The sequence below is a fragment of the Poecile atricapillus genome, chromosome 4 (assembly GCF_030490865.1).
Source record: "Poecile atricapillus isolate bPoeAtr1 chromosome 4, bPoeAtr1.hap1, whole genome shotgun sequence".
NCBI lineage: Eukaryota > Metazoa > Chordata > Aves > Passeriformes > Paridae > Poecile > Poecile atricapillus.
In genome coordinates, this window is record NC_081252.1 from 35,934,314 (window position 1) to 35,953,242 (window position 18,929).

The window sequence follows — 18,929 nt, forward strand, 5'->3', positions numbered from 1 at the left end:
ACTTTACACAATTAAGTTTTCTATCTAAACCAGTCAAACTTGCTACCATATTCACTCTTGTACCAGGTAATATTTTAAAATTAACCTCACTTTTCGAAAGAGTAGTCTGTTCTAACAGAAAAACTCTGTGAAGATCACAAAGCATATGTTTCAGGGTTGACTGAGGGGACTTTCTATGGAAGCAAACCTCCAGAATCTAGCTAATTTCAAATTATTCACAGTGGGTTTTCAGGAACTTCTTTTGAAGTGCTTTCAGTAGTCAGCTATAAATTAGCAGATTAATGCAACCTCTGATCTGGGTTGCATTTGCATAAGAATTAAATCCCTATGAGTATTACGTAGATAAAGCACTATATCTGTCATCTGTAAGGATGCTAACAAAAAGCGTTCAAAATACTGAAGAGGTTCACTGAATTTTTCAGCTGGAGTTTAACTTCTACACACTTTTAGCAGGAACTATTTAAAGCATTAATTTACTACAAATGTGCTTATTCTGTAGTTTTAATATGGTTGGGTTAGTCATCAGGCATTCTCCCTGTCTGGCTTGCTGGATTCTTTGCACCCTCCTGCTGCAGCAGCAGGGTTATTATCCTTGGCACCATGATTCCTCTTCCCCCACAGGCAGCGGGTGGTTTGAGTCCCAAGTCAAGCAAGGAGCTGCAGTGATGTCTGAGGCTTTTTTTTCTCTTCTGAAACACTCCTCCCAGGTATTATTGAGTGGCGTGTACTTAGCTGTGATATCGCAAGTGAGTCCCTTCCCTGACACATGAGCTGTTGTATCTGAGACTGTAAACATCTAAGCTATCATATGACATTGGATAAGCCTAATCATCCTTATCCATGGTATGCAGTGAGCTCATGTCTCCAGGATTTGCAAGTAGTGACAGCTCTGCAAATGCCTCTTCAACTTGCCAGAATCTCAATTTTCCTTTCAACTGAAAAGCATTTCTGTAAAGCAGCTGTTTGCCCTTGCTGAAAAAACCCCACAAAAAACTATAAATAGAGTTACAGTGTAGAAATTAAATACGTTAAAAGAAAAAAAAAAGCTAATCTAGTTATTATTTTGATATGCAGGTAACCACTACATTTAATTAAAAAGAATAGTTATTACAAGTCAAAAGCAGCTTGGGCTTTCCTTGCATCTTTACTTTTCCTAAAAGACAGGCACTGATTCAAATGAGAATCAAAGAAGTTGGCCTATATTATCAGATAATTTGATGTTCTATATAATGATGTGTTGTGTTTTAGTAGACAAACTCTTGCTTTCATAGTTTCCAGTGTGCAGCTCTAAGTGTGGGGAAATCCGCTGCTGCCTTCCCAGCTTGCACCATCCCCAGCGGAGCGCTGCTCGCGTTGGAGTGGCTCTGCATGCATGATGGACTCTGTCTTTTTTTCTGAGGGGTCAGGAAATGGCCACGCCAAATTTAGTTTTCATCAGAGCACTTAAGCGTTCCCCTGGGAATGGCTTGTGCATGTATACAAGCTTCTTAATTGTAACTTTCTTATTTTCCTTGGCAAGGATGGGTTGGGTGGAGGTCTGTGTTTCGGAGCACACTGATGTGAAACCCTGCTAAACCTAGCTTGGCTAGAATATACCATGTGGAGGGGCTGATGCTTTTCATTCTGCTCTGGACATACCAAAATGAAATATGGTGGTTCTTAATGGAAAAGATGCATGAGCTGAAACTTGACTGAATCCCTTATTGTCTCTCTAAATGGCAGATAGAAAATAGTCCCCATTTTGTTTCCCATCTAGACATCTACTTCCTCCTTCTCTATATTTCATCAAGGAATTCAGTGTGACTGCTTTACAACTAAATCTAACTAACTGACATTTTGATGTTGTTAGCTGAATGTTGATTTTTACATCAAGATTTGAATTTGGGATGTTTTGGAGACCAGACATTCTGCTCATGTGTGTTTCTGTGTCGTCAGATAATAATTGATGCAGTGATGGAAAGCAGGTGCCTGCCATGATCTCCTCAGTCATGGAACTACCGTGAGGAAGTGGTGTGTGCAGGTGGGACATGTGGCACATGATCCATCCAGTGGGATGGGGACTCCTCTCTGCTCTCATGTTGAGAACTGGAGGATAGAGGGAAGATTGGAAATGCAGTGGATAGCACTTGAATGTAAATGGTGATGGTAATAATAGCGTTTTCAGGGTGAGGGCTACCTAAGAGCAAATGAAGACACTTTACGTAACTTCAAATTCTAAATATGCTTCATGAAATGCCTCTATATTTCATTTTGATAGTTTTTTCTGATTCTCCTAAATGTAGGTGTCAACTGAAGCAATGTAATTTTCACAAAAAGTGCTTTGAAGTATTGGGTTTATGTAACTTAAGATCCATTTTTATCATGAATATGTTAAAAGCTTGAGAAATTAAACTGAACTGTGCATAGCCTTGTGCTTACAGATTTATTCATATACAGTCTTGAAGAGATAAGGATTGGTTGCAGTGAAGGTGGGAGAAGGATAATGTTTACTTTAATCTCCATGTTTATTTAGATGTTCTGCACTGGCAAATACTGAACATCAGTGAACTTAAACCCATTGTACCGCTCATTTGAAAACTTCAGAACAAAGAAAGTTTTTGAATATCTCGATTTCTCAAGTTTTGGCATAAAATACTTCAATATTCATGCATTACATTTCTACTTTAATGATATTCTAAATTTTGTTATTTGAAAAAAAGCAAAATCTGTATGGAACTTATTTTCTTGCATACATATACCCTGTAAGATTCTAAGGAGAAAAAAGAAAATTTGCTACTTGTATTCTTCCTTTCATTACAACTCGTCTAAATAGAATATTCTTTTTGATTCAGAGGAAGTGTCGATTAAATAGATTTTATTCTCAACCAGAAACTTTGTTCAAAATATTGCAATTACATATATATAAAACTATAACAGTATTATCTGCCTGAAAAATGTGCACCATAGGGATGACCATACTTTGTGGAGCTTTCTTTGGGAGACTTAGAAATAGTTTTACCAAAATATTAAGCTAATGTAATGTAGGCAATATAAAAAAAAAAATAAAAGTTAAGATTATATTGTAGAGAAAACCCTAAATTTTTGTCTGTGCTTTTTGCCAAATAATTGTCATTAGTGAAATTGAATTTTCCATGTGAGTGATCTTTGAGTTTTTAAGAGGGCAAAAGAAAAGGACTTAACACTGAAAAGCCTTTTCTTGGTGTTGTGAGGTTTCCTTCAGATTCTGCATCACTTTTGATGAATGCATTTACATTCCAGTGCTGAGAAATAACTTTCCATTTGGGAGCTGGGTTGACGTGAAAACAGGAATGTGGAGGCCCAGGGTGAGGGGACAGGGCTGAATGCTGATAGAGAAACATTCCCTCTTCAGTAGCTGCTGCCTCTCCTGCGAGCTTTGAAAAGAGCATCTGTGTGTGCGTGTGTGAGGATGTCTGGGGAACTGGGGAAATGGATGGGTCGTGTCTGGAGAAAACTGCCTTGTCCTCCAATGTCGTGATGATAAGGGAAAGAATAGAACAAGTCACCTCAATACCTGCAAGTTTTTGGCTGTCTCTATTTGTAAGTGCTTATAAAAATCCATGTGTTGCTTGTGGCTTTAGATGTTTCATTTAATTGAAGTACTTTGATGTTTTGTTTTATTAGTAAATCTATTAAATTTGAAGGGGAATAAATGCAGACAGTGGTCCTAAATTAATCTGTTGTTGTTTGTTAGCTGCAGGCATATTTAAACTACTCTAGTTTCATAATAGAGAAGAGTTTCTTTAATGAAAACTGAGAGTGTAAACTTGGGGAACATGAAGCCCTTAATTTTCATTTAAAACTTGTCTTCTGTTAATAAGCATGAAACCTGAGAACTGATACCTCTGTTCTTTAGCCAGCTACGTATGTTTTCAGTATAACAAGTTGTAAGCTGAGAAATGTATGTAGTAAGAAACACTTATGGATAAGGGAACTGTCATCTCTGATCAGTGTAAATTCAATTTAAGAATGCATTAAAAAGTGAATGAAATTGTAAACTACTTACATGGGTTAAATAACCTGCTTTTAATACATAGTGAGAAAAAACAGATTTTTTAATACTAATGACTTTATTTGTAAATAATGCTTTTGAATAGTCAAGTGGGAAATTAAACTTCCGTCAATTGTTTAAAGGAAGAAGTATAGTTAGGAAGAAATTGCTTGGGGAAAATACCTGGCTGTCCACTGTAAAGTGGATTCCTGTAAATAGTACTGTTTTTATATCTTTAGGCTGTTGTTTATGTTTGGATTGTTTTTCTTTTGGTTTGGTTTGTGTTTGGGTTTTTTTGTTCTGTTTTGTTTTTTTGGGGGGGTGGTGGTTGTTGTTGTTGTATTTAAATTAAAGTAGGTTTATATTCACATCATGCATTCAGTATCCCTATGGGAATGCAAGTACTGTGATAGAAAAGGACTCCAGAAGTGAAATTATCTCTAGGACAGGTACTGAGGAGAGCATCTGTGAAGCTTAGTACTTGGGGAACTTCAAGTCAGAGCTTATGTGGTAGCAGGGAAGAAAAGTGTTGGAACAGCTGCTGCAAAACAAGGTTCTCTGGGGAATTTAGGTGAGGCAGCAATATCCTGCCCAGGCAGCCCTTCTGGCTATCTAAATTACTGTTATAATCTCTGCATCCCATATTGACAGCTACAGTTGCAAAGATTTAAAGTGCCTTATCTTCCTTTGGTGAAATTCTCTTATGCACACCAATTTAGAGAAAATAGTTGCATATCTGTGGTTCTTTCAGGTGTAACATTGACTCAGTAGTTGCAAACAAGCTATATTTAGGAGTTGAAATTAATAAGGCTTAATAAGACAATTTTGGTTTAAATTATTAAGGAATGATATGATCCAACCAAATGTGAAGTATATATCATGTAAAATTATCTTCTGCATTTTAAAAACAAAAATGGGATTTAAGCATAAGGTCTGTATATGCACAGGCCTATCTCACCCTACAAAAAGAGAAGAAGTGAATTTGTCAAGTCCTTAATCTGTTGTAACCTGGTAATAAAGGCTACATTGTACTTTAGCTAGCCAGTACTCATGCTGACTATTTTGTGAGAAATCTGGGTAGTCAAACTTACTTTCTGTGGAAAGTCTGGCATCAAAATTTTGTAAAGAATATTGTTTACTCAAAGTTATTGAAATAGAGCTGATATTAAGAAGATAATCTATTAGCTCTTCCATTGAAACTTTATTTGCTTGGCACTGTTGCTGTGTGATACCTCCCACAAGCCAGGTTACATGGCTGCTTTGTAGTTCCTTGTATGAAGGTCGTCTTCTGGTATTTCAGAGAATCACAGAATGGGAAGGGACCTGAAAGATAATTCTAAATCCCCTGCCATGGGCAGGGACACCTTTCACTGGACCAGGTTACTCAAGAGCCCCATCCAGCCTGGTCTCGAGCAATTCCAGGGATGAGGCATCAAGAGCTTCTCTGGGCAACTTGTTCCAGTGCCTCACATTCTTATAATGACGAATGTTATGAAAGGTTTTACATTTTGGACTTTTTTTTATCAGCTCAGTAAACAGACTGTATCATGTGTTAGGTATTTGCTGCTTCTTATTGCATGCTAGTGTTTCAAATAACAGGTTTTCAAGTAAATTGAGTTTGTTTGTTGGCTTCCTCTACTGAGTGGATAGTATCTGCAGCTAGGCTTTTTGGAGGAGTGTCACTGGAGTAATTTTTTGTGTGTCTTTTATTTTTGCTCTTGTGGGAAACTCTGATAAATTAATTCAGATATAACTTACTGACTTTGATGTCAGTCTTATGAATTGAAACAGCAGGACTAGCAGTGCCCTAAGATGCGAGTTGTTTCTCAGAGCTCCATGTCAAACAAGAATGAGTGTGGTTCTGCAAGAGATGTTATCCACCGCTCTGATGGACATTCTACCACAGTCAGAGATGGGCCATTCTGAAGTGCCTAGATGCAGTAACAAGAGAGTTCTCTAATTTTCACTGGTCATGTGAATTCCTCACTGGTGGTGAATTTTCACCAGAGATTGGAAGTCAGGAGATTTAGCTGGTGTGGCCATCTGAGAACTGCAACGCTTGAAAGGTCATTTAACTTTCTTGTGCCTTGATTTACTTGTCTTCTTTTTTACAGCACTTCACAAAGTTTAGAGAGCTTGTTTGCAGCCTGAAATGCCTTGTGATCTTCGGTCAAAGATAATATATATACATGTGATGCACTGTCTGTTCTGATGAATTTCATGCTGTCATAGGAGTCTGAATAGTCCAGGAATGGCGTAGCTGTTTGCTGTGAGAACCAGTGTGTTACTTGGGGGCAGAAATCAAGAATTTTCTTTACAGTAACTGAATTCATGCCTTCTATCTTAATATGTTGACTACCTCCTCTCTGGTGCTAAAAGGTGAACTCTAAACAAGTCATTCTAGAATAGAAAAGCACATCCAAACCACAGCTTTTTGTTTTTACTATGTTTGCTAAAGCTGGAAACCTTTGCATGTCAGCAGTGATTAGCAACAGACAGAATGTTTAAATTGATACTTACAGACAGCAATAGAGGAAGAAGAAAGGTGGAGTTGAAAAGTGTATATGCATTTTCCGTTGAAATGAGTGCTTGCTCTGAGGCTACAAAAATGGGTTGTCAAAAATACTGCAGTGTGTGTTTTCTAAGTGGGAAGAGAATATTTCTTTGTGCTTCCAACTAGAATATCAAATAAGTTGACTTATTAATCACCATTTTTGGCATTTTTGTTTTTCAATCAATGAGTTGATTTGCTTTCTCTTTCTTTATTCCTCCTTTCTGCCTCTAAGGAAGAACTGTGGTATGAATCAGGCTATTGGCCAAGAAAATAAGTTTTGACACTTGTACAAGAGTTTAATGAATCAGTACAATGGCTTAATTTTCTGGTGTCTTTAAGAGTAGTTGAAATTGTATAAAATTCGAGATGGTATTGTAGAGTAAAGAGCACTGTGTTTTGTTGCTGGACTGTAGGATGAAGCGTGTGGTTGCCTCCAGGAAAATAAGCATTTTGTCCAGATACTTCTTTATTGAATATTTCTTTTCAAGAGGCCTAGTATTCTGGAAAATTTTTTCTATTGTAAAAGTCCCATGTACCATTAAATGCGATTATTATTTTGATGAATAAGCACAGCTGGCATTTCTTTTCAATATCTGACTGCCTTCTTTTTCAGCCTATAAATGTGCTGTTGTCAAGAGATTAGCCTTTGGGGTAGCAGTTAAATTGTTCATTTCAACTAATCGCCAGGCAGGACAGGAGCATAGATATGAACTGGCTAGATAGACTGTTCTGAATGATGTGTGAACTGCAGTTTGTGAGTTAGGAAATACAGCTTAAAACAGTTACCTTTCACAAACACTGTAGCTTCAGTGTGTTACCACATGCCAGCACTGGTTAAAATTCAGATGCTACAGTTTTGTTGAGTTCAGGTTGTTTTTCAAGGTGTTGCCCTGGGGGCTTCAGACAGGAAGGCTTCCCATGTCTGTTGCACAGTGCCAAGTAGTAGAAAGGGAAAAGCCAAAGAGTTATATTGTCTCTCAGCTATTTTAGGGTGGATTGGTTGCAGCAGACCTAAAGAGGGGTCGTGCAGTTGCAGTAATTTTGGTGTCTGTCCTGCCCTCCAGTCTGCAGTGGGAAAGGTCTGGCATTCTTACCTGGAGGAAGAATTGCACAGCCCTGAAGCAAACTGTAGTTGCTGCTTTGTAGCTGCTTTTCTTCCACTCTGATGGTCTATGATTAGGGATCTAACTGTAAAGGTCCTGGATTTCACTGAATCATGTACTAGTTCTCTGCTCTCCACCTTTATATGTGCACTTTGAGGATTCATTGCAGTGAACCCTGCAGATGCACAATTCATCTAATACAGGCAGAGCGCTCCAGAAGCCAAAATAAAAAACCCTTCAGTTTTTTCTTACAGGGAACAAAATAGTATCATGTTTAATTATTGCACTGTGATGAGAATATCTCATGAAAGGGCAGAACAACCTTTTGTCCTCATCTATTCAATTTGGGAATTCACTCATCTTCTTATTTTATTAATTCATTTTAAGTAGAAAAGAGCTAATTGAAGTTGATCAGCCTTTTAATTCTTTCTTTGGTATGCCAGTTAGCTTTTAGTAAAGAAATGCAGATAGCTTAGGTAACTTAATACTGTAATGCCAGGAGATACTAGATCAAACTCTCTAATGCAGTTCAGAATCAACTGTGCCTCTTCAGTAGACAGCTCTTGATTGACACTCGTTTTGGTGTTAATAGACTTATTTAGCAAATATTCTTAGGAAACCATGTAAATACAAAATAGACAGCTCTCCGTGTCCTTGGGTCTCAGTTAATTGTCAAAGGACATATGCACGAAACTTGCATTGTGCACAGGTATGTACATTTTTTCTCTGCTTTACAATATCTGGATAAGATGTAAATATGCTTATGAATTCTGTTACAGCTCTGATTCCTTTTCTAACTGAAATATTTTTGTTTTTCAGTTTTGGCAAGCGTTCTGCCGGCAGCTTCAGACGTGGATGTGAATGCATTGTTTTAGAGCCATCTGAAATGATTGTGGTAAGAATATTTTCAGTCAGTTGCTTTCAAATTTTACAGGCCAGCTTTTAACACTTCAACTACCAATAAGACTTATGATTTTCTGGTTTCAACATGATCTTTTAATAAATAGAAAATGTCATACCTATAATTTACATTGTTCTTACATTTACTTTTTCAGATTTCTTGTAAAAGTAAAGTTTTCTTCTGCTAGAATGGTTAGTGGTTTTTTTTTTTTTTTTAAGCAGCTTCATTATGATTGGTAAACATAGATACTTTAAAATATTAGTGTCAGGTTAGTTTAAGTAATTAATGTTTGAATTAATTTTAATCTCAACCATCTCAGGTTTTTAAGAATAAATTTGAAGGTTTTTAAGTTCTGCCAATCTTCCTGGGTGAAGGTGAGGGTATTTTGTTAGCAGCATCTGCTGTAGTCCAGTGGCATAACATTGTCACTGAGGGTTCACAGGCTTAAAAGTTTCAGTTGTCACCTCAGGGTGCATCGTCTGAACAAATGCAAAATCGATGGGCTAATTTTTTTTTTTCCTCTCTGTCACAGAGATACAGATCAGTTCATAATATAGGCAAGACAATTAGCTAAGCCATATAGATAGCTCAAATATAGACTGTGACGCTAACCATTTTTTTCCTTAAAAATAACAAAGTTTCAGTAAAACTTACAGAAGCTCAGAAAAATGCAGTGTTACTTTAGGATTGTACTTGTTACCAGTTTGTGTAACTCAGATCTGACCATTTGGGAAACAATTTTGTTGTCCCAGTTTTGTTCTCTAGAAGTATACAATTTCGCTGGTTGTACCTGTGTGAATGTCTGTCTTTTTCACGTGCATTCCTTGTTAAGTTATAAGGAGGAGTGGTACAAAGATAGGTATAAAGATTGGGAAAGGAGATGACTAAACAACACGTTGTTGTGGACTGATGGATAATGTTGGGTCAGAGGCATGTGTTTGCCAAAAAATGTAAACTCTACAGTTTTGGAAAGATGAAATTGAATGCTTCGCTCAGACTTTTAGTGGAATAGAAATGGAATGTACTTGGACTAGAAAGAATGCTATCCCCAGAGTTGTTTGGGCACACAAGAGGTGTAGCAGAGTGTCAGTGTGGAGGTGTCAGACCTCGAGTAGGTACAACCTGCAGAGGGGGTGAACACTGCCTGCTCTTCTGGTGAACCAGGGACTGTGCTCATCTGTTTGAGTCAGTGCACTGAAAGCTGTACTTAGTCACATGGGCTGACTGATGTGTGACACTTCTGACACGGAGAAGCTGCAAATTCACATGAGTATTTTGTCTAACATTTCTTTTCCTCGTTGGAAAATATGCAGGAGCCTTGTGAGGTGCCTCATCTCTCATTCTGAGGGATGGAATTGAATAACAGGAATTGGTTGAGTCTCCCTGTATAGCCAATGCTGTATAGGGATATATGCGATTTTTTTCTTCATTTCCTTGTTAGTCTTAAATAACTCGAGTAAGGTTTCTGTTAGTAGGCTGAACACAGAAGAGATGTTGATTTTCAGCCAAATTACTACAAAAAGATCATTGTCTTTCAGGCAAACCAGGATTATTAGTTCAGATACTTTCATGGTAGCATACTGTTGTGTAGTAAAGTGGTCTTCAAATTCTGTAGGCAGTGAAACTGAGAAGACAAGTTTGATATTAGGATATTCCTAATAGGTATTTTTTATTCTCCCTTTTGTTGTTTTGAAGTGATTTTTTACACATAAATCCAGTCTACTAGAAATCCTTTTATGCCTTCAAAATATTTGAAATAATAAAACAAGTCCTGCCTGAGGAGTGAAGCTTTTACTATAGATTGGTTAGGGAAGATGCTGAATAAATGTCAATAGTGAAACAGGCAAGTGTTCTCTTGTACCAGTTTTCTTTCTGTAATTTATTGATGGTGAAATGTTTGTATTTCTACAAGTGTGAGAAAGGGGTGCGGAAGGGAGAATTTTTCTTCTGTCATTTTTGAAAAGTGATCATATTCAGTGATCCTTTTCATAGTAACGTTCTATTTTTTTTTTTTTTTAGTAGTGCTGAAGTTTTTTCATTTAGTACTGAAAATACAGGAAATTAAAAGTTGGCTGCTGTTTTTTGAAAATAGGATTTCTTCTGTTTCAAACAAGAAGCATTTTTCTCTCTTGTGGGGAAAGACACATGGGGAAAGACGTACTGTCTTGATTCTGTTGTAGGTCGATTACATGGAAGAAAATGAGGAGTATTTCCAGCGTCAAGCATCTCACAGGCAATCTCGAAGAAGGTTCAGGAAAATCAACCAGAAAGGGGAGCGACAAACAATTATTGATACTGTTGACCCTTATCCTGTGGGGAAGCCACCTCTACCTAGAGGCTACCATACGGTAAGCTGTCTGGATTTATGGTTCACAGGAAAGCTAGTGAAAATAACAGTCAAAATAGTGAAAATAACAGTCAAAATGGCTAAACTTGCTGGTATCTTTCATGTGTGCTTCTGTGGGGAGGTTTCCCTTCAAAATAACTGTGAATGTGGCTCCATCAGTACGTGGATGTGTGCAGCTTGCATCTTAGTTCAGAGCTGAAAGTACGTTTCTTATGACTGTGAATGTCATGTATAAATTTTTAATGTTCTGATCATTATGAGAAATTGTTAAGGAAATTCTGTTTTCATTTCCTTTTGCTATTTAGTTGCAGTAGAATTAGTTTTGTGTACTATGTTAAAAGGTCAGTTAGTGAAGCACTCATTCACATATGTGATAACAGGTGTTGCCTGGAGAGGACTGTGCTGCATAGTAGTACACAAAATTTGGTTAAATTTGTCATTTCTTTTTGGAATTGAGAACTTAAATGTAAAATTTAAATTAACTTCTTCTGGTATTTGCCCTTTATACTTGGATTTTAGTGAGCTATATAGTTGGCCCATCATAGAGGAAATCATTTGGTCATTTTACTTGATTGCTTTTGGGGGTGAGGGAATCTATGTATGTTTCCAGACTTTCTCTTGAGATGAAAATAAACTAATAATTAAAACTTATTCTACAAAATATTTTATATGGCTTTTAAACTGAGAAAAGCTCCACTAGATTAATATGTTTGTTTTGTATTGATTCCAACTGTGAGCAAAATACTGGAAAAGCTGTTTGTCTTTGGCTCTCATTTATTTGTTTAAGCCCTAAATCTGGTAGAACCATAAAGGCAAGGGCATAAATCACTTTGTGCATATTTAATCTCATTGAGTTCCATAGGCTGAATTTTGTACAGTGTAAGCCATATACATAAAAATTTGCAGGATGAGAGCTTTAGTGTTTTTTAAATGCCGTCTTTGGTACAATGCAGTTGTTAGCTTTTTCAATTTTTCCTTCCTTACCCTTATTCCTTGACTTGTTTGCCAGTTCACTGTATATTCAATGTGTGTCTATAAGTGTGTAGATGTTTGATTACATCTGTTAATTATACAGGCTTTTCCTCATGACTTGAATAATTACATTTTATGCCAACAGTTTAGTTTTGTTTATACAACAGCTTTCAATGGTTTAAATTTCAGTGCAGTTTTAATTGGCTCTAAATTTAAGGCAAATTGAGCCAGTTCACTTGGTTTGAAGATAAAATATTTTACTGGCCTTTCTTGGAAAAAAAAAAAATAAAATAAAGTGCTATTGTACTTTGTAGGAATTACAGAAAGATTTACTTTTGTTCATATTATTTACGTGTGTGTGTTGTGCTTAACAAACAGTGGTAGTGTGATTTGTACCTAACTCTAGAAGGGCAATATTTAGGTTACACAGTCCTTGCTGTTGTATAAATTTCACTTTAGGTGTGCCTGATGAGTTTTTGGAAGCTTAACTGGTACTAAAAGCAAAAGTCCATCCTGTGCTATTCTGTTGTGCAAGTTCATAATGGTTTTGTGTATGTGCTGGGAAATCCATTGCAAGCCAGATTTCATATTAAGATGGAAGAGATTGCCAAATAAACTGTAAAATTTACAATAGTTGCAGTCAAATGTTGCTTTTCAAAGTGTAATATAATGCATCTAACTGGCTTTATTATTTTTTTCAAGGCAAATAGAGTCAAATAAGCTCAAACGGGTTTTAAAATGTAGTTAAGACTCTTCATGCTGGTCCATTTCCCCCTATTTTTACAGTATTTGGTGATCTTGTAGACATTATTCTCTCATTCACTTCTTCTGGCAATGTTACTTCAGTTGCTTTAACCATACATGTTATAGGCTGCGTTGTCTTTTCACCCTTCTGATTTTATGTCCTTTGACCTCATTTTATTGGTCTTAATTTCTTGAAAAATTGACTGAAAAAAAGCAGGATTTTTTTGTATTCATAAAGGAATTCAAGACATATTATAGCACATATCTTGTGGACTTGTTGCCCATCCATTCTTTGGTCAGCATCTGTCAGGGTGTTGTCTTTGTTTCTATTCTTTAATTTTTGACAAAAAAAGATGGAAGCATTAAGTTAAATTGAAAAAGGTTTAATATGATATAATTTTTTTCAAGTTTGCTCTTTCATATGCATGTGTTCTAGTTTAGGTGTTATGTATATGAGACTTAAAGTAATAAAACTGCTTTGATAGTAGCCTCGAAATCTTCATAATGTGTAATTTTCTTCTGTTTTACCCTAAATCCGTAGAATCAGCATGTAAAATTATTTAGGTTGTTGATAAATAATTATGCATTATTAGCAGTAGCCTCTGAATGCTTTTCTTCAGAAGGTTCAAACAGTATTTTCTGAAGAAACTTTTCTATATCATAAAAGCATAGAGTGAGTTGTAGAGATGAAATGCAGATGCATGGTGTGCTCTCCAAGAATTAAAAATTGAATGCAGTGTTCTCAGTTGCAGCATGGCTTTCTGCAGTAGAGCCAACTTGTATGGGTTGGTGGACCCTCATTAACATGATTTTAACATTATCTTCATAGTGGTGGAATGTACTATGGCATGTCTGATAATGTTCATCTTTTCCTTTCCTCCTATATGGCATTCATTTCATTTTGGCTCACAGGAATGCACTAAACCTCAGGTATTGTAACTTACTGTGTATGGTCCACTAACAATTTATTTGTGGGTTTGCGGTGTGATATCATAAATACTGATGCGACATGATGACTAAAATTGCCTTCCAGCCTTTGCTTTGACAGTTCAGCAATCTCAGTGTGATATAAAAATACTTACATAAGGGTGAAATTTACCAACAGCACAATGTCTCTTGTCCAGCTTGATTGACCTTCCTTGTTTGCACATCCTGTGATGTGTAGGAAATGAGAACCATAAACAAAGGGTGCACATCACATATTCAGTGTTTGGCAGACACTTTACTCAAGTATCTCCTTCATGAAACAGAGGACTTGATCTTTGATTTTAACGTAAAAAATTGACCCCCTGTCACCATTTCTTACCTGTATGTCAGTAAAATGGGGAAATGGAGTGTGACAGGATGAGCAGTAAAGAAACTAAAAAAGGCTTTGCCATGGTGTTTCTTGCTTGTCTTCCATTCTGATGTTTCATACTGACTCAGTATAACTAAGTATAAGAGGCTACATATTTTGTAGGCAAAGTATATTTAAATGGCCATCATCTGAAACACAGCTTTGCCAAGCTAGGGAGAAGAAGGTACCCAAATAAGTCAAGTATCTTGGAATGATACCAAACCAAACAAAATATGGAATTTTCCTGATATCAGACCTCAGATACACTCAAAATTATCTGAAGATCTGAGTGGCATCTTTTAAACTTAAGTAGCATTTGCAGTTGCACTTGTTCATGCCAAAATAAATAAATACTGAGCATCCATAAGATACAGTGTTTGATAAGAATGTGTATTACCAAATTGTTAAATGTCCCCACTTTTATGCTTGAGAAATCTCTTGTGTTAGAGATGAAAACAAATTAAGACAAATTAAGACTATTTAGTTTTTTTAGGTTAAAAGTTTCCCCTTCAAACATTGCTTTTGTCAATTCCCAGGATATTTTTTTGTCACGAAATGAATTTATTTTACAAGTTCCTCCTTTGTCACATTGTTAAATTAATTTATTTAAGACACTTAGAGGGTTCAAATGTCAATATGTTTCCAGTATCATAGCCAAGTGATTTCTGGGCTGAAATGTTCTCTTTCTTCAAAACGTATAGTACACTTCTTCTAGGAACTCAGTTCCTTACCTTCAGATCAGTGCTCCCCAGTTTTTTCAGTGGCATGATCCTAAGTAACCTATGGTTACTAAAATACTGTGTTTGAGTGATAATTTACTTCTCAAATTATGGTAGGATTTTGAAATACTTTTTAGTATTCTATAACTTATCCTAATGTTCAAAAGATCATTTGAAGTGAAATTTAATGTTGAGTATCATACTTAGACATGTTACTTTTGGAACAAGTGTTGGTGATTCCTAGGGTAAGGAAAATGGGAACTTTGTAGTATATGGAAATAAAATAAATGTGGTTTATCACACAGATAAAATTCCATCCTTATTTACTACCTTATATAGTTGGGTGAAATTGATAATTTATTTTTCAGAAAAAGAAAAAGCCAGTAAGTTTCAGCTTCTCTCACTTGAATCTAGAAAATATTTGCTTGTGCTTCTCATGTGTCAGAAACATCTTTAACTAGATTAGTGTTAATGCCTCCTTACTTAATAGCATAAATAGGATTTTAACTCCTCTAAATGTGGATTTTCATTTCTACCTATACTGAAGCCTACATCGTATTTTCCATACAAAGCCTTTGTTTAGAATGATTTGACTGAAACAACTGTGAACCCATTCTCTGGAGAGCCTACATGGTTTTACTTTTGCTTTAGACTGTTGTTTGGGGTTGGGTTTTTTTTTGTTTTGTTTTTGTTTGTTTTGTTTGTTTTGTTTTGTTTTTTTGTTTAAATACCTTAAAAGTGAATAGTCATCTGTGGAACGATTTTAAAAAAGGGTAGACTTTCTTGTAATATCTTACTGCCAGTAAATTTGTGGCTGCCTCAGTGCATCTGTGAAGAATTAGTCATGCTTGATCTGAGTGTTGCTGAGCTGGTTATTCTGTGTATAATGTATGGAATATTTGGCATAAACTGGCACAAGCTCATAAAGGAAAACACTTTGTACAAAATTAGGTGCTGTTTTTCAGTGGCACAGAGATTACAAGTAGTGATTTGTACCTCCCTGGTTTGTGATAGTCTGTGTCTCTGTGTAAACTGAGATGTGGGCTTTTACTAGTCTATACTGTAGGCTTTACATTCTAAAGGCAGAGTATCAAATCTTACTGGGGTATATTTAAAGAGATGCAGGTAGGCCTGTAAGAATAGTGCTGAAGCACCTGCAGATAGCCCTGAACAGAATGATGGTGTGTGGTGTTTTACTCTATGTGAATCTCTCTAGATTTGAATTAGTTAACAGGCTTACAAAATTTGCTGCCAGTGCATTCTCAGCCAGTCTTTCTATAGCCAGCTGCTGAAATCACTGCAAAAGGGCTCTCTCCTCTCTGCCTTTAGTAGCCTTCCTTATCCCATGCAGCTTGAGATTCACGTGGGGTGACAATCCGTTTATCCGGTGTTGGAAAGAAAAGAGCGGTGGGCATGGAGCCATCAATAACCCCGGCTTCTACCCCAGCTACAGGCATGTAACAATTTTATCCTCACACACGGCTGTAGAGCTTTGTGAGATGTGTTTAGTGCAGACAAGTATTCCTTATGGATTTTATTTGAAGGAGCTGACTGAAAATGTGAATGAGAGGAGGGCTGGAAATTATACCATGTCTAATGTTGCTGAGTCAAATCTGATCTGCAGACATGACTCCCTGAAAAAATAAGCATAGAGTTTTTTCTAGCTTGTGTGTGTGTGTGTGCGCTATTTTTAGAAAAGGGCAAGAGCCTACTCATTTACTAGCAAATTGTAGAAAACTTTCTTCCTGCCTCTAACTTCTCTTAAAACTAATAGTGCAAAGCACTGGCAAAGCAGCCTTCTTTTTTCCTGATAAGGTTTGGATTCCCATTGTCTGCCAAGAATCTAAAATACCTGGATTGAAAATTTATGTTCAGTTTGTTCTGTTTTATGAAACAAATTTGCCTTCGCCTTCCTTTTGTCTTCAAAATGACATTATAAAACCTTTGTATATCATATTGCTACATTTAGGAAGGATTTTAAAAAAAAGCCACATTATTTCTTTCTGCCTTTATTTGATGCAAAACCCTGGTCATTTTCCTTTATTCAGTGTGTGGCTACTGAAGTGATGTGGAAGTTTATAAGATGACATGCAGTATTTTCTGGTTGTTAGCAGAGTGAATGCAAATTCTAAGAAATTGATTCAATTTTTAGCACTTTGTTACAGAAGTCCAGTATAATATGGGATGAGGTTTAATGTTAAAAACCAGCAAAATACCATTGCTTCTCTGCCTGTTTGCTTATGTCATATGTTGTAAAATACATGTTGCTGCATGTCCTTCCATGGACCACACTACATATGATCATGATCATGAAGTACTCATATGTACTTGCTTTTCAACATTGTGGACTTTGCAGTACTGTGATGTAGCTTGATACACTGTATTCAAGTTAGTGCATTATATTTTACACAGTAAATCGATGCCAGTATCATAAAGTTCTTAGTTGTCTTGTGGCATTTCAGTTGTTTTAAATTAGTTTGAATCAGAAAGAAACAGTTGCCAGATACCCATCTACAAGAAATCTGTTTAAAAGAACACTGTCAATCTTTCAAGCTGCAGCTTTTAATGTTCGTGATGATTTTTAGAAATACCAAGAACTTCTAATACAAGATCACTTAACAAAACAAGAAACAAACAACAGAGTCAATCATGAGTATTCACGTTAACAATAAGAAAAGCTTGCCTTCAGGAAGAAAGAACCACGTCTAAGAAAACTGTTTGATAGGACAAGATAGGACTATTTGATAGTGGGCAAGAAGGTATGGTGGACACAGTGGAAGCTTGACTTTGTGAAAAGCTGTAAAGGATGTGGAGAGGTTGGAGGAAAAAACAATCTTTTAAGCATCTTTGACCTTAGAAGTGTTGCAAGTGTATTTACAAAGGAAAAAAGTGGCCAGGGAAACAAGTGGGGACAAATATACTTCGGTTGTCAGAAATGTTTGGAGCACAGGATGTTTGAGGGTTTTGGCTTTAGAGGCTTGTATGAGTTATGGTACCTGGACCTATTTAAATAGATACAATTTTGGTAACAGATTTTTCCCCAGATACAAGAAAAATGTGAAGAGGAAGGAAGCTGCTCTGTGGTTTATGCAAAATGAAAGCAAGAAGGTTGCCTCACATAAATAAAAGTTGAACTGAACTCAGTCTGTTCCTGGTTATGACACAAATTAATTTAAGTAATGTCAGCAGAAAAACATAATGGTGTATGCACCTAAATTTGCAGAATATTGCTGCTAAGAAGGAGCGTGGTATGCAAAGTTTTAAACACATTAGCATAAATAATGCATGCTTGTTTGCCCAGACAAATTTGTCTCTATTAATAACAAAACAGTATAAAATAATTTAACATTTCTAACATTCATGTTGAAAAATAAAATACATTGGTTGTGCCATTAATAAAGGAAAGGGGCTAGTTCTTAGCACTGCCAAGTTCAAGTGTACTTTTACCAGGAAGGATATTTAAGTTGCTTTTCTTCATCTGCAAAATCCAGTGTGTAATTTCAAAAGCAGCTGCTTTTATTATTCCATGATGGTGATGATCCACTCATGATTTCAAATGAGCTTGGTGTTTACATCATAATGGGAAGTAATACAAAATACTTAATAGATATACATAGTCTTTATATTTGAACACATCCAGTAATGTTAATTCCTGAGGAGTGTGACCGTGTTATACGTGTTAGGTGCATTTTGAAGTGAGACACTACAAAAACTGTGGGATCATTTTACCTTAAATGCGAAATTTAATGCTTGAGATGATTTGGGCAGCTCACAGTAACCATTTTTTTAATGGAAGATGGATGTTTCTTTATGGGAACATCCACTGCTAATGTTGTAATGGCAATAAGTAATTCCCATCGCTGTGTTCTGTGTGTTCTGGCAAAACACCACCTTTTTAGCCTCACTGCTTCCTTCCTTCATCCGTGTTTTAAGGGACTGTTATTGTTTCAAGTTATGTATAAAGTTTTGTATTATTATTAATATATGAGCAATGCTATAATTTTGTTTTGTGTAGCACCCAAAGCAAAGCAAAATTGTTACTTCATCATCCTTTTAGTAATGACTACTGGCAAGCTAATGCAAAATTAATGACATGCAGTGTGTTATTTACTCAACTTGCAGCTTCTGTCAGAGGTTGTCTATTTTTGTAAATTACATCATCCTTACTGCAGAACTCTTATATCCATTGGGATTTACTGTTCTTCCATTCCCTTTGGTAGGGCTCACATTGATGTCATAACTGG

The 18,929-nt window shown here is 36.3% G+C and overlaps 1 protein-coding gene across 6 annotated transcripts in view; it reads left to right on the forward strand.

Moving 5' to 3' along the window:
- Positions 1-18,929, forward strand: part of RAPGEF2 (Rap guanine nucleotide exchange factor 2) — a 183,096-nt gene that overhangs the window by 85,385 nt on the left and 78,782 nt on the right. For all 6 annotated transcript variants that reach the window (XM_058837522.1, XM_058837521.1, XM_058837518.1 and 3 more), the window contains exons 5-6: positions 8,486-8,561; positions 10,748-10,915. In XM_058837522.1, the coding sequence (XP_058693505.1) occupies positions 8,486-8,561; positions 10,748-10,915 (244 nt within the window). The remainder of the gene's footprint in view (positions 1-8,485; positions 8,562-10,747; positions 10,916-18,929) is intronic.